General features: G+C 42.8%; 1 protein-coding gene across 1 annotated transcript; it reads left to right on the top strand.

Annotated features, from left to right (window-relative positions):
• Nucleotides 1–15: 15 nt before the first annotated feature.
• LOC139273940 (C-C chemokine receptor type 6-like) lies at nt 16–5207 on the top strand. The gene is made up of 3 exons (XM_070891013.1): nt 16–550; nt 3006–3071; nt 5104–5207. The coding sequence occupies exons 1-3, from the start codon at nt 16–18 to the stop codon at nt 5205–5207; spliced, it is 705 nt and encodes a 234-aa protein (XP_070747114.1).
• Nucleotides 5208–17136: the final 11929 nt, after the last annotated feature.

Below are 17136 nucleotides of genomic sequence, written 5' to 3'. Positions count from 1 at the left end.
TTTGATTATACCGGCATGGAATTCTTGTGTACAATGAACGATACTAAGAAATTTTCATCAGTGTTTATTCCAGTTTTGTATTCAATCATTGCTGCGACAGGCATTATTGGCAATGGTTTGGTCGTGGTAACCTATTCCTTTTACAAGAAGGTGAAGTCGATGACTGACATGTACCTAATGAATTTGGCCATAGCCGATATACTGTTTGTAGTTACCCTACCATTCAGGGCTGCAAGCGAAGCAAGAAGCTGGATCTTTGAGGAGATCGGGTGTAAAGTTCTCGAGGGGATGTACAGCATCAACTTCTACAGTGGGATGTTGTTTCTAGCTGTTATTGGTATTGATCGATATATTGCTATTGTTCATGCAACCAAATCCTTCAATTACAGGGGAAAGGCACTGGTTTACAGTAAAATTATTTGTATGGTTATTTGGCTATCTGGAATAGTTGTATCCCTGCCAACATTCATTTTTAGTACAATGTACAAGTTCGAGACAACTGGAGAAATGGTGTGTGCTGTTAGGTATCCTAGAAGCTATTCAAGCATAGGTAAGCTGGTTGCTCCGACAATACAACTAACACTGGGCTTTTTTTTACCTCTATTGGTCATGGTTTTCTGTTACTCTCTGATAATTAACACACTCCTCCAAGCTAGAAACTTCCAGAGGCATAAGGCATTTCGGGTTGTAATGGCAGTAGTAGCAACATTTGTTGTTTGTCAAGTGCCATATAATTTCATTGTACTTCAAAATACTTTATTTAAATCCACTAACTGTGCACATCACAAACAGCTGACTGTTGTGAATACAGTGACACAATCCGTGGCCTTTTTCCATTGTTGTCTGAACCCCGTTCTCTATGCATTTATCGGAGTTAAATTCAGATTTTATTTTTCAAAGATTATTCAAGATATCTGGTGTTTAAGCAAAAAATACATTACATTTCGCCACAGCCCGTCAAGACGTAGCAGTGAAACATTCGTGACAAGACGCACTTCTGATTTCGATATTGACAACCAATCGTCTTTTACCATGTGATCATCAGCTTTTTACATGCATTTTCTCATTCAATTTCACACCAAGAAGGTATGTTTAAGTGCTGTTCTGTTCTGTATTATCTGATCTCCTACCTAATTCTACATACTATATGGATGAGGAATATAAGAATAGACCTTGAGGTCCAGTGCGCTCTTTCTCTCCGCAGACCATTTATTTTTGCCCCATCAGTGACTTTGCTGAATCTCTTGATAAAGGTGACCAAAGTTAGAATTGCTAAGAAAATACAGCTCTATGAAATTTCTCTCCCTGACATGAAAAGAAGTCCAGGATATCATTTCAAACTTACAACCTACACAATTCAAATCTGACCAGCTGCATTTCACAGATGGCATATGGTCTACAATTTAAAAAGGGAGGAGAGGAACTTAATTTAATGCAAGATATTTTAGGGCTTTCAGAAGAATATTAGCAATCTAGTAGCGCAGTGTGTTGCTGTAAGTTGTGTGCAGTGCCACGACATGGCATGTTACAGGTTGTTCCGCACAATTCTCCACCTGGCAAGATCCACATCACAGTCACATTGTCATCTTGAGGCACTTCCCTATAGGATGTGAAGAATAGTTGAAATAGCAGTCAACCAGATCACCGTAGGGCATCTCCTCCAAACTGGGGGAGCAGCATGAATCAGAGCCTGACATCAGGTTCCCTTGGAACCCTCTTGGCTGGGAAATGGTGGGTGACATGAGTGAGTCACAGAAGGGAGAGAGAAAGAACAAACCTAGATTAATATTGTGCACTATCATATCTCTTAGAAATGTCCCAAAGCTCTTCAAAGACAAGGGCACGTCTTGAAGTCACTGTTGTTAAATAGGTGAATAAAACCTGAAACAAAACAAATGCTTAGGGCAACACAGAAACCACGAAGTTCCATGGAGTAATTGATTGTCTATGTATATTCTTATCCTTATAGCCATCAATCCCAATTCAAACCTGATTATTAATGCAACTCATTTTTTAAGTCTCTTTGCAGTCAAAAATGGCAGTCTATTCCCCATTTCCGTTGTGCAGGTTTTGAAAATGAATTGAGACAATCTTTTTCATGCAACCCCCAAAAAATAATCAGTACATTGCTTTGCATAATGCATACAGAATTGTAGAGTAGTTCATACAGAGGACAACACAGACCTTCTGCTGAAAATAGCTGATGAGAGGTTTGCAGGATTCACATAGACTGTCTGTTATGGCATGACAAATATGTCATCAAATTAATGTTATATGAAAGAAAGAAAGAAAGAAAGATATAGCGCCTTTCACGACCACTGGACGCCTCAGAGCGCTTTACAGCCAATGAAGTACTTTTGGAGTGTAGTCACTGTTGTAATGTAGGAAACACGGCAGCCAACTTGCACACAACAAGCTCCCACAAACAACAATGTGATAAAGGCCAGGTAATTTGTTTTTGTTATGTTGATTGAGGGATAAATATTGGCCAGGACACTGGGGATAACTCCCCTGCTCTTCTTCGAAATAGTGCCATGAGATCTTTTACATCCATCTGAGAGAGCAGACGGGGCCTCGGTTTAACGTCTCATCCGAAAGACGGCACTTCCGATGATGCAGCACTCCCTCAGCACTGCACTGGAGTGTCAGCCTAGATTTTGTGCTCGAGTCCCTGGAGTGGGACTTGAACCCACAACCTTCTGACTCAGAGGCGAGAGTACTACCCATTGATCAGCTGACACTGATAAGAAGCATCATTCAGTTTTGGATGAAAACAGTTCTTAAATATATTTTTGTTGATAATTTCCCCCTTATAACCCAGAATACAATTTTTAGATCTTGAGCTCAGGATCTTTGGAAAAATGAGATATTATTGCATAAACCTGCTGACCAGAATTTGAAATACAGGAAAGAGAGGATCTGTTTTAGTGCAAAAATATTTCAGGCACTCTGTTTCAGAACAAATAATACATAAATAATCTGAATCCTACAATGTGATTCTCTAGATGACAAGTTCAAAATCATTTGGCAGATAATCATCAAAAAGCACGAGCCACAAGACATGAAGGAAAGTCAGAGGGGCAGGGCACTCTCATGCACCTCCCGCTGAATGGTGGGTGGCACTGTGGAAACAAGAGTGTGAGCACTTGATTCACTTTCATGTTACTGTTGAGTTAAGTGGACAAATGAATTCCAAAAATGGTTCTATCCAATCACTTCTCTGTCATCATTCCTCAGAATTATAAACAAGAATTAAGATACAGCATAATATTTTTTGTTCGCACTTCCAAATGTTTTGAGTTCTAGTCCCTCCAGCCAGAGGAAACAACCTCTCAGTATCTACCCTGTCAAGCCCTCTCAGTATATTATATGTTTCAATGAGATCACCTCTCATTCTATTTGTTTTGTCATGCAAATAGGCTGCATTAAACATGTGGATTATTTTAACAAAATATACATCCTTGCAATTTTTGTGTTGCTGATATTAGACAGCTGGAAACCCTTGTTTATTCTTTGCTGTTCACCAATTTGTTTTTGATTGCAAACGTTCTTATCAGTTGCACCCCTGCATACTATGCTTATTTTCAATCAGTTTATACACTACAGCAAAGTAAAGCCATCAAAATTTCATGAGATTATAAGCCGCCAGCATTAGTATTCCTTGGCTTTAAGCAGAGAAGCTCCAAAGCTGCACATAACTTAGTCATATGCATATGCACACAATGTATCAGAACCAATTGAGCTGATCAGAACATAAGAAATAGATGTAGAAGTAGGCCTTACAGCCCCTTGAGCCTGCTCCACCATTCAATAAGATCATGGCTGAACTTCTACATCAACTCCACTTTCCTGCCCTAACCCCATATTCCATGATTCCCTTAGTGCCCGAAAATCTATTGATCTCAGTCTTGAACATGCTCATCAACTGAGCACCCACAGCCCTCTGGGGTAGAGAATTCCAAAGATTCACAACCCTCTGAATAAAAAAATTTCTCTTCATCTCAGTCCTAAATGGCTGACCCCTTATCCTGAGACTGTGCCCCCTAGTTCTAGACCCTCCAGCCAGAGGAAACAACCTCTCAGCATCTACCCTGTCAAGCCCTCTCAGTATATTTGTTTCAATGAGATCACCTCTCAATCTTCTAAACTCCAGAAAGTATAAGCTCAATCTCTCCTCATAGGACAGCCCTCTCATCCCAGGGATCAGTCTGGTGAACCTCTGTTGCACCCCCTCCAAGGCAAGTATATCCTTCCTTAGGTAAGGAGACCAAAACTGTACACAATACTCCAGGTGTGGTCTCACCAAAGCCCTATATAATTGCAGTAAGACTTCCTTACTCGTGTACAACAACCCCCTTGCAATAAAGGCTAACATACTATTTGCCTTTCTAATTGCTTGCTGTTCCTGCTTAACTTTTTGGGGTTCATGTATAAGGACCCCTCTATCCCTCCTGTTCCAGTGATAGCACATGTTGTAAAAAAAACAACCTTCTGTTTAGTATAAAATGGACTTCTCATTACACTTGATTTTGTGCTTTTACATAGAATTTACAGCACAGAAACAGGCCATTTGGCTCAACGGGTCTATGCCAGTGTTTATGCTCTACATGAGCTCCTCCCACCCTACTTCATCTAACCCTATCACTATTCCTTTCTCCCTCGTGTACTTACTTATCTAATCTCCCTTAAATGCTTATCTGAAGAATATGTCATTTGGTTCCAACTGTACAGAGAGATGTTAAATGATTACACCGGTGACAAGAATTATCACAGAATCAATTGCATGTTCTGACCTGAGAGAGTTAACTTTCTGCTGTGAAGCACGTGGATTATAGTTGTGACAAGTAATTTATTTCTGCTCAGAAATGTTTTGTACTTTTTGGGACTTTTTTTTGCAAAATTGCAACAAATTTTGCCACGTGGTAAAAGTATTGAAAGTTCCACAGTTTATTGTGGGCTGTCATGTTGTACCAAATCACTTGCCTTTTGACTTACAAATGGAAATTTGGTTATTTCAAAGATAAGATGATCACTGGAAGTTAATTTTCAATAACACTGTACTTGTTAATATGAATTTTATATTTGCTTTTTTTTCTCCAATAGATCTATTTTTTAATGTATTTGCATTGATTCTATATTCTGTCACAATTTTAGATCTGAAAATGCACGTTAATTCTGTAGATGCAATTATAATGTACAGTGTTTAAAATTGCCCCTGTCGTGTAAAGAATATATTTTATATATATGTTTTAATGCTGATGGTTAAAAGGAGAATTGTCTGGTTGGTGTGCTGACTTTGCATATTGTTTTACCGGATTTGTAAATAGAGATATATTAATAGGTCACTGATTGTATCTGCTTAAAATTATTTTTTTAAGCATCTGAATGAAAAGTACATTATGGTTATTTTTGTTGGTGAGCAATGTGATCAGGTAGCCAGGATACGGGCTCTGAAACTGGATTTCACAGCAAACTATTGCTGGCTATTCAAGGGGTTGCGTGAAACACCCCAAACGTGTTATGAATGACAGTTACATTGTAATCTTCATTATCCTTCTTCTGATTATCGGACAACCCTAGCTGTAACAGGTACTTACTTCTTAGGTACAGAATCAACTGAGCCCTTTCTTTGCAGTGAGGATATGCAGTGTCATTTTAACAGGATGCTCAATTTGCATATAAGAAAGTGACAGGATGAGATATCCCCTAGCTGGTTTCTTGACGGTCAGTTCCCATAGGTATTTGCAGATGGTCCTGGAACAGGTTTGCATGAACCAGAGTCAAGAGGTTAGAAAAACTAAGAGCAGACTTGTAAAATGTCAATCTTTTGCTTTGGTTACTTTCAGCCAAGTTTGCTGTAATAGTCAAAGCAACCAGTTAAAAATGGTAAAAATGTTTGTGAGCAAATGTACCACTGCTACTGTGACATGTATATGATAACTTGATTAAAGGCTCGTGATTTTGCTTTACCATCATATTATCTAATGAATGGTGTGTACTGTTTATAGAAATAAATTAATCATATAAAATTATTCCTTGTCTTCTATGATTTATTGCTCTTGTGCCATCTGCAATTGCACTGTTCAAACCAGATTTTAGTAATATTATGGCCTGGCTGGAAGACTATAAGTTGCTGAGCCTGCTGCATTCAGGATGATCAAATCTGCATGCAGCCTAAAGGATATGCAGTCCTTAAAGGGAGCGCTGGAGGCCATCACCAAAAAGGTATTGGGCTGGATTTTCGTTTGAATTGTGCCTCTGTTAGCGCCCCGGAGGGGGCAGTAATGGGTCGCGAAATGCTTAGCGCCCGGGTGGTCAGCTTCCAGCGCCTCGCTGGGAAATTTGGTGTTGGTTCTGTAGCGGCACTGAGCAGTACCGCCCGGGAGCAACGCCCCAGGTTTCGACAGTGATGCGATATTTGCTTGGAGCAGCACCCGGAGCACCCCGTAGTGAGACCGCCAGAGAAAGCTGGCGGTCAGAGCTGTCCCGGGGCACTAAGGGGAGGAATGATTGAAAAAGCTAAGTGAAATTGATATTTATTTGTTTTTTTTCTTTGCGATTCACCTTTATTTGGGGGAAGTACTTTATCGGGAATGATTTTTGTGTTTTGTGTCCCGATTTTTTTTGGTTGCAGGGAGGCATCCCTTCGGGTGTTCCGAAGCCGGCTCTTTAGCAACGGATTTTCAGTTGCTCACCCAGCCTAGCGCCCTAAGGGAGGTGTACCTCCCTTAGTGCTCCACTCCACTCTCAGAGCGCAGCAACCGAATTTGTTGGCTGCCATCACAAACCATTTTCCGGCACAAAATTTACTGACCTGTCGCCATTAGCCAGAAGCCTCCAACCGAAAATCCAACCTTAAAGTTCTTAAAAAATTCTTACCTGAATGCGGAGGTGGAAGGAGCAGGAGTGCCCCTCCCTGATCCGCAGCAGTATCAGAGACTGTTGTTGGCCCCCTCCCGATCGGTTCCTCCACTCCCACGACCTACTGTCAACATTTAAATCCACTTCACCGTCAGCAGGCATCTGCAGCGTGCTGATCTGACTTAAATGAGGCCCGAGGCCCAATATCGGGTGGGCCTCAGGCCCAATATCGGGTGGGCCTCAGGCCTACCCGTTCTGCTGTAGGGATTGCCCAGTTCACGCAGCCACTATCCAATTTCTCTCCCGTAAGTTCATAACACTGGTACCGTTCTCTAACCTTGTGCAGTTTTTAAAGCAATAAACTTCTGTTGTTCCACTTAAGACTTCAGTATGTGTAGGCCACTTGATAGTGTGCCGCAAAATCTACATCCCTTGGTGTTTGCCATTGAGGTGCCACAGAATTCTAAGGACCCTAAATATGACATGGTGGAATCTAGGTAATTAAAATGAATTTTGCTGCTGCATGTCCTATACCAGCAATCTAGTAGTAGTGCTGCATTGACGTTCTCCTATACTATTGTCATGCGCTTAGGTTTTTACTCTGGATATTTTCTTGGGTGCAGCATCACCAAACGCTCCCATAAGGGGTTTTTGCATTTCCAATAATTGCATCTGTTTCTGCTCAATATCAGAGTAAATGACAAAAAAACCCAGGGGTTGTAACAGAGAACCCTTACTCTGTATGCTGACTACTGGCCTGTATCATAGGCTGTCATGTGATACTTCTCTCTTCAATAGTCGGACTGGATACGTTCACACCAAATCAAAGTGCAGATTTGGGCTAAGAAGTGATTTTATTTACAAGAGAGAAGCAAATGAACAGTATAACAGAGTGGAATATTTTTTATTCATATCCTCCTCGATGCGTACAAATAATAGACAGTACTCGCTCGTATTTTCTGATGACTTTAAACAAAAATCTACTTACTGCACCTCAATTCTAGCCTACCATCCCCTGCCAGCCTATCACTGAAACTTTTAAAACACACAGCCTTACCCAGCCTTGGTTCGAAGGTTCACGTACTCACTAACACTGGCTGCAAGTTGGCCCTTAATATTATTTTGTTACACGAGAATGCTGGTCCTGAACTGTTCGTCAAAAAGGACTCCAACAAACCAATTTCCTTGTTCCCCTTCTCAAGATATCAGAAACAGCTGTGAATCAGCCTCTACTCCAGACTGGAGCCTATCCTTTGATCCATGGCAGATTGGGACCGCCCTTGTACACATCCTGCAATAAGAGCAGTACAAAACTGCATCTGTCAGAATTACATAACAACAAATAGCCGTTTATTAATATTGTATGGCGGCAGCCGTTGACAGTGGCAAAGATATTTGTGATTTGGGAAACACTCATCAAGGACACCGAGGCAGTCAGGGCCCACTGGAAGGAGCACTTTGAAGATCTCCTCAATCGAGACTCTGTCTTTGGCTCGAGTGTTCTCAATTCCATCCCACAGCATGCGACCCCACACCTCAATCCACAGCATGCGACCCCACACCTCGATCCCACATTTTGGCAAAACCCCAACGCTGCACGAGGTAGGCAAAGCCATAAAACAGCTCAAGAATAACAAGGCTACGGGTGCGAATGGAATTCCTGCCGAGGCATTAAGTATGGTGGAGAAGCGCTGTTGACACGGATACATTACCTCATCTCTCTCATTTGGAGGGAGGAGAGCATGCTGGGAGATCTCAGAGATGCAGTGATCGTGACCATATTTAAAAAGGGGGACAAGTCTGATTGCGGCAACTACAAGGGCATCTCCCTGCTATCAGCCACTGGGAAGGTTGTCGCTAGAGCTCTCCTCAACCGTCTTCTCCCTGTGGCCGAGGAGCCCCTCCCGGAATCAAAGTGCGGATTTCGTCCCCTATGGGGCACAATGGACATGATTTTTGCAGCACGACAGCTGCAGGAAAAATGCAGGGAGCAGCGCTAGCCCTTATACATGGTCTTTTTCGATCTTACAAAGGCCTTTGACACTCAACCGTGAGGGCTTATGGAGCGTCCTCCTCCGTTTTGGATGCCCCCAAAAGTTTGTCAACATCCTTTGCCTGCTCCACAACGACATGCAGGCCGTGATCCTTACCAATGGTTCCATTACAGACCCAATCCACGTCCGGACCGGGGTCAAACAGGGCTGCAGCATCGCTCCAACTCTCTTCTCAATATTCCTCGCTGCCATGCTCCACCTCACAGTCAACAAGCTCCCCGCTGGAGTGGAACTAAACTACAGAACATCTTGGAAGCTGTTTAATCTACGCCACCTCCAGGCCAGGTCCAAGATCACTCCAATCTCTGTCATTGAGCTGCAGTACGCGGACAACACCTGCGTCTGCGCACATTCTGAGGCTGAACTCCAGGAGATAGTCAATGTATTCACTGAGGCATATGAAAGCATGGGCCTTACGCTTAACACCCGTAAGACAAAGGTCCTCCACCAGCCTGTCCTCGCCACACAGCACTGCCCCCCCAGTCATCAAGATTCACGGCGCGGCCCTCGACAACGTGGACCACTTCCTATACCTCGGGAGCCTCTTATCAATAAAGGCAGACATTGATGCGGAGATTCAACATCGCCTCCAGTGCGTCAGTGCAGCCTTCGGCTGCCTGAGGAAAAGAGTGTTCGAAGACCAGGCCCTCAGATCTACCACCAAGCTCATGGTCTACAGAGCTGTAGTAATACCCACCCTCCTGTATGGATCAGAGGCATGGACGATGTACAGAAGACACCTCAAGTTGCTGGAGATATATCACCAATGATGTCTCCGCAAGATCCTGCAAATCCCTTGGGAGGACAGGCGCACCAACATCAGTGTCCTCGCCCAGGCTAACATCCCCAGCATTGAAGCATTGACCACACTCGATCAACTTCGCTGGGCAGGCCACATAGTTCACATGCCAAACACGAGACTCCCTAAGCAATTGCTCTATGCGGAGCTCCTTCACGGTAAATGAGCCAAAGCTGGGCAGCGGAAACGTTACAAGAACACCCTCAAAGCCTCCCTGGGAAAGTGCGACCCCACCACTGACACCTGGGAGTCCCTGGCCTAAGACCGCCCTAGGTGGAGAAAATGCATCCGGGAGGGTGTTGAGCTCTTCGAATCTCAAAGCCGTGAGCGTGAAGAGGTCAGGCGCAGGCAGTGGAAGGAGCATGCAACAAATCAGTCCCACCCCCCTTCCCCCGACGAATGTCTGTCCCACCTGTGACAGGGTCTGTGGCTCTCGCATTGGACTGTTCAACCACCAAGGGACTCACTTTAGGAGTAGAAGCAAGTCTTCCTTCATTCTAAGGGACTGCTATGATGTCGGCAGCCGTTGACAGTGGCAAAGATATTTGTGATTCTAAATAACTGCAAATATTAACCAATTAACACTTCAGGCAGCCATTCTATGGATCATTTTTTTTTCACAGCTTACGGCATCCTTTCCAGACACTCAGCTACTCTCTGCTAAAAGGTGCTTTGTGCTATCTTAGTCATTAACCGCTTAACTGCTACTTCTAGCAATGCAAAATATAAGTTAAAAATTTCAACAAAGGCAAAAATCTATTTTTGCCACAACTTTATTAAGGAAAAACTAAACATACCCAACAAGGCTGAGGCATCCCCCATTATTATTGCAGCACACTAGAAATATATTTAATATTTAAACATTCATCTTACAATATGCAGTTTTGCTTTATGCCATTGAATTAAACATGCGTTTAGCACCATAATGTTATCAATCTCTATTTATGTAAAAAATATACTATAACTTTTTTCACAAAAGAGAGGGGTGATGCAGACTTTGCAATGAGGGAGGAGGAGTGTGAAATATTAGGCAAAATAAACATACTGAGAGAGGAAGTATTAAGGGGCTTAGCAGGTTTGAAAGTGGATAAATCCCTTGGCCTGGATGAAATGTATCCCAGGCTGTTAAGTGAAGCAAAAGAGGAAATAGCAGAGGCTCTGAACATCATTTTCCAATCCTCTCTGGCTACAGGTGCGGTGCCAGAGGACTGGAGGACTACGAATGTTGTACCTTTGTTTAAAAAGGGATAAAGGGATAGACCGAGTAATTACAGGCCAGTCAGCCTATCCTTGGTGATGGGAAAATTATTGGAAAAAATCCTGAGCGATAAATCTTCATTTAGAAAGACACAGATGAATCAAGGACAGTCGGCATGGATTTGTCAAGGGGAGGTCGTGTCTGACTAACTTGATTGAATTTTTCGAGGAGGTAACCAGGAGGGTTGATGAGGGCAGTGTGTATGATGTAGTGTATATGGATTTTAGCAAAGCTTTTGATTAGGTCCCACATGGCAGACTGGTCACAAAAGTAATAGCCTATGGGATCTAGGGCAAAGTGGCAAGCTGGATCCAAAATTGGCTCAGAGGCAGGAAGCAAAGGGTAATGGTGAATGGGTGTTTTTGTGACCTGGAAGACTGTAGCCAGTGGGATTCCGCAGGGCTCAGTCCTGGGTCCCTTGCTTTTTGTGGTATACGTCAATGACCTGGACTTGAATGTTGGGGGTATGATTAAGAAGTTTGTAGATGACACTAAAAATAGGCTGTGTGGTTGATAATGAAGAAGAAAGCTGCAGACTGCAGGAAGATATCAACGTACTGGTCAGGTGGGCAGAACAGTGGCAAATGGAATTCAATCCGGCTAAGTGTGAGATAATGCATTTGAGGAGGCTTAACAAGGCAAGGGAATACACACTAAATGGTGCGACACTGAAAAGCGTAGAGGAACAAAGGGACCTTGGAGTGCAGGTCCACAGATCCCTGAAGGTAGCAGGCCAGGTAGATAAGGTGGTTAAGAAGGCATACGGAATACTTGCCTTTATTAGTCGAGGCATGGAATACAAGAGTGAGGAGGTTATGCTTGAACTGTATAAAACACTGGTCAGGCCACAACTGGAGTACTGCATGCAGTTCTGGTCACCACATTACAGGAAAGATGTGATTGCATTAGAAAGGATGCAGAGGAGATTTACAAGAATGTTGCCTGGACTGGAGAATTTTGGCTATGAGAGAAAGATTGGTGATGCTGGGTCTGTTTTCTTTGGAACAGAGGAAGCTGAGGGGAGACCTAATTGAGGTCTTGGATGTGCATTTAAAGTGCCGTAATCTACAGGGCTACAGACCAAGAGCTAGAAAGTGGGATTAGGCTGGATAGCTCTTGGTCGGCCAGAGCAGACACACTGGGCCAAAATGGCCTCCTTCGGTACTGTAAATTTTTATGATTCAATGAACCACCAAAGTTTACAGCACAACAGGAGGCCATTCAGCCATCATGAATTTGCTAGAACAATTTAAAACTAATCCCACTGCCGTGTGCTCTCCCTGTAGCCCTGTATCTTTCTCTGCTTTAAATATTTGTCCAATTTTCTCTTACAAGAAACAGTGGTTTTTCCCCACGGTAAAGCTTTCGATGCTTCAGCAACCCTCTTAGTATAGAAATTTATCCTAATCTTTCTCCTCACTCTCTTAGTGACAATTTTTAAATGAGATTGTCTCACTGACTGCCTAACTATAGAAAAGCTTTTTTTGTTAAATTCATAATTTTAAAAACCACTGATAAATGTCCTCTTAACTTTGCAGTATGTCAAGTCTCTATTTATAACTATTTTCCATCCCAATTATCCAGCTGATTCTATGCTGTATTCTCTCTATGGCATTAATAAACTTTCTTAATGGTGAACCTAAAACTGCACACAGTATTCTAACTGTTGCATAACCATTACTTTTCCCAACCTGGGTGTGGTATTTAACCAGGATGAGCTTCCGGCCATATATTCGCTCTATCATCCAGACTGCCTACTTCCACCTCTGTAATATCGCCCATCTCCACCTCTGTCTCACCTCATCTGCTGCTGAAACCCTCATCCGTGCCTTTGTTACCTCTAGATTTGACTACCCAAAACGTCTCCTGCTCAGCCTCTCGTCTTCCATTCTACATAAATTTAAGGTTACCCAAAACTCTGCTGCCCATATCCTAACTCGCACCAAGTCCCGTTCACCAATCACCCTGTGCTCGCTGATCTACATTGTCTTCAGGTCCAACAATACCACGATTTTAAAATTCTCATCTTTGTTTTCAAATACCTCCATGTTCTTTCCCCTCCCTATGTCTGTAACCTCTTCATCTCTGTAACCTCCTCACCCTTACAACCCCTCGAGATGTCTGCGCTGCTCCAATTCTGGCCTCTTGAGCATCCACGATTTTAATCACTCAACAATTGGTGGCCATGCCTTCTGTTGCCTAGGCCCCAAGCTCTGGAATTCCCTCCCTAAACCTCTCTGCCTCTCTACCTCTCTCTTCCTTTAAGACACTCCTTAAAACCTACTCTTTGACCAAGCATATCTCCTTATATGGCTCGGTGTCAAATTTTGTTTGATTATGCTCCTGTGAAGCATCTTGGGTTGTTTTTCTATGTTAAAGTCATACATAAATGCAAGTTGTTGTTGTTTCATTTATGAATACAATCTTCTGATCACCTTGAAGGTAATAACTTTGACCAGCATCAGCTCTGACACAATCTGTGCATGCTGGGGTCACTCACCGGGATGTTTTGAGTAAAACCAACACGGAATCTCATTCAATTATTAGAATCATTGAGTAATAGAAACATTTGGCCCATTGTGTCTGTGCTGGTCGACATAGAGCTATCCAGCCTAATCCCACTTTCCAGCTTTTGGTCCGTAGCCTTGTAGGTTACGGCACTTCAAGTGCATATCCAAGTACTTTTTAAATGTAGTGAGGGTTTCTGCCTCTACCACCCTTTCAGGCAGTCAGTTCCAGATCTCCACCGCCCTCTGGGTGAAAATAAATTCTCCTCAATTCTCCTCTAATCCTTCTACCAATTTTAATATATGCCCTCTGGTTATTGACCTCTCTGCTAAGAAAAATAGGTCCTTCCTATCCACTCTACCTAGTCCCCTCATCATTTTATGCAGCTCAATTAGGTCTCTCCTTAGCCTCCTCTGTTCCAAAGAAAACAAACTCAGTCTATCCAATCTTTCCTCAAAGCTAAAATTCTCCTGTCCAAGCAACATCTTTGTAAATCTGCTCTGTACCCCCTCTAGTGCAATCACATCCTTCCTGTAATATGGTGACCAGAACTGCATGCAGTAATCTAGCGGTGGCCTAATTAGTGTTTTAACTAGAGAAAACATTGGCTTCCTTTTGCAATATATTATCCCGAGGGGGACAGATGATGAGATACACTACATTTATTGCACACCAGTACAATTTAATCATTGGGACCCTAGTACGTCTTATTTATACTGAAAAGGCTTCTTCCACATAATTTTCAACATATCTTCAGATCCAACCATGGTCTGACCATAATCCTTGAATTCAGAAGCAAGGCCTTTTCCACTTGCAGCACCACTCCCTGTCACCTCGTCAACAGCTGGTAGGGGGTTCTTGCAGCTGCTGAATGCATGTTCAGCTGTGTGAGGTTAACACAGGGTGTTAGTTCCAGTGCTGAGGATGAAAATGGCAGCGCTGGCATCAGACACGTCACAGTCTGCTTACTCTATATTGTTCTAACGCACACTCAGTGCTGACGCTAATGCCCTCACCAAGTTGGCATCCGACACGGCCCACACCAGAATTGTGCACACGTGGCTGGGTCCCCATTTTTGACCCAAAAAAGCACCTGTAGTACCCAACCGGGCGCTGCATAATCAAATTTTTAGCATTGCATTTACTTTATAAAGGTCGGGTCCCCTGTAGTTGAGAATCTTTGCTCGCGGTTTTGCACCAACAGCTGTTGTTATGAGAAGTTCCAAGAACCAGGAGGCCATCCGTGAACAGACAAAGAGGGGAAACCAACAGCGGAGCAGACAGGAAACCGAAGTTGGAGGATCGATTCACCACTAACTCGTGGTAACTCATTGCAATTGCACTGATAACTAATAATAATACATGGTAACACTCAGATTCCCCATCATAACAAACAGTAATACAATAACTCAATGATAGTCGATATGTAACTGGTAGTGATAGGTGTAATGCCCCAATGTCCTAACTGTAACTAGTAGTAATCCTATAACCTGCTGCTATTCACCCTAAAGCCACAGCCAGAATCCCCCTGCATTGCACAAGGTGCAGTCAGACTCCCCAGTCGATGCCACCTTTAATGGACCCGATCTCTGTCACTATCTCCATGGACTCCTGTTCCATGCGAAGCTGACAACTCTGAACTGGGACCCTCAATCAGAGCTGATCTGTACTTGGAACGGCCGGTACAGATCGACCCGCACCAAACTGAGAGACAGCGGGTTCAGTGTTTGGGGCACTTCTCACAGGGCACATCGCTCGAAACTCAGCTCAGCACCAACACTTCCAAACCACTCCCTGAGCTCAGTCTCAATAAAGGAGCGTTATCACAGAATTATAGAAATTACAGCACAGGAGGTGGCCATTCAGTCCCAGGTGCTGGCACTCTCTCCTGTAACCCCATTCCCCCATATTCTGCCTTTTTGAATATTTATTCAGTTCCCTTTTAAATTAAGTTTTGTCTCTACCTCAATAGCCACATGCGGTGAAAGATTCCACGGCCTTATAGCCTTCGGTTGAAGAACCTTGCACCTCCTTTCCCCCCTGGTTCTTCCAGTGAGAATCCTTGGTTTCCATTCCCAAGTTCCCCATTCGTCCACCAATGGAAACATCAGCCCGGAATTTGTGGTCAGCAGCGAAGCAAAGGCATCGCCGCTGGCCCCGAAGAAAGCTGCTCACAAAGATCTCGTGATCTCTGTGGCGAGAAGTTTGCCTTTTTCGATACATAAGTGATTTCAGTACAAGAAAATGGGGAACCGCAGAGCACTCTGCTGGGACGTCAATGAGCTGTCTAAGTAGTCAATCACAATGCAGAATTATCACAGACAGGGAATCAGGAAGTGAAGAAGCTCCTTTTATTTTGACTTTTAAAAAATGTTACAGAAAGCAAAACAAAATTTGGGGCTTTCACATGGGGAAAAGGTAAACCTGAAATAAATATGTTGTTTCCTGTCAGTGTAGGATCTGTTCCTCCCACCCAATGGTAACAATTGGACTATTAAATATAAAAATCCAGAACTGCATTATAGCCTGCAAAAAGAGCTGGGCAGCAAAATTCAATCATTGCAGCGAAACCATGAGACATCATCAGAGACAATGATGCAGGCTACCTGCCATATGATCTAATCAACACAGACAATAGCACAAGAACAGAGACATCCACACAAGTATTTTCTATGAGTCTAGGAATTTGTGGTCAGCAGCGAAGCAAAGGCATCGCCGCTGGCCCCGAAGAAAGCTGCTCACAAAGATCTCGTGATCTCTGTGGCGAGAAGTTTGCCGATACTTAAGCTTCTAACTTTCGTGAAAAGGGAAATAAAACATTGAATTTGCTATTATGGATGTTTGAGAAGTCAAGAAATGTGTTGTGTGTGAAAGCCTGGCTGTGCAAAATCCTTTGATGTTTTCAGGGAGAATGTTTAAAGTTTTTTTAAAAAGGCATGTGGATGTTTGTCTTTAAATGTGTCTGTAGAATTTTTTTTCAACTGGCACTGGTTAGTTTGAGATTGGTTTGAATTAATTTGGAGTTATTGAGGTTAATTAACCTGTTAAAACCAGACTTTTATTATGGCCATGGTGAAATTCTGGTTGGTTTAAATTCTGTAAAAAACCTCTAGTTCCGGACATGAGGCAATTACATATATTGGTATTTTAGAAATAACATTTTGACCAATTTCAAGAATCTGTGACCAGGGGAGGAAAAGGAATAAGCTATTGCTATGCGTGGAGTACAGAATGTTTGGAGTAATGCTCGGTATCTGTCAACTTTAAAAATTGGAAAAAAAAAGAAGTTAACTCTTTGCACGAGCAGCTGAGAACTCTTTTAATTCAGTTATGCAATGCCTTTTGCATGGTAAATTTAAGTTTTGAATTTGAGTGGATGTTTCCCTCAGTAACAGAAAGGGGATCAGAATTGATGAATTAACCCAATGGACTGGCAGGAAAGCCACAATTGATGTTCTGTTTCTTTTCTTTCAAGCAGGAGTGCTGATTGCCGAGAGGGGTTCTTTAATATGGAAATGACCTCAAGGTGTTACCAAACTTGAACTTTGATGGGACAGTGCTGTGTGAACTCCAGTAAGGTTAAATCACAAAGGCTGGACGTAGGCTTTTGTGAAATTAAAATTGACTAACTAAAGTGATATGAGTTGCTGTTAAAG

Source organism: Pristiophorus japonicus, chromosome 9 (assembly GCF_044704955.1).
Source record: "Pristiophorus japonicus isolate sPriJap1 chromosome 9, sPriJap1.hap1, whole genome shotgun sequence".
Classification (NCBI taxonomy): Eukaryota; Metazoa; Chordata; class Chondrichthyes; family Pristiophoridae; genus Pristiophorus; species Pristiophorus japonicus.
The sequence above is the reverse complement of the archived record's forward strand: the minus strand, read 5'-3'. Positions and strand labels throughout refer to the sequence as shown.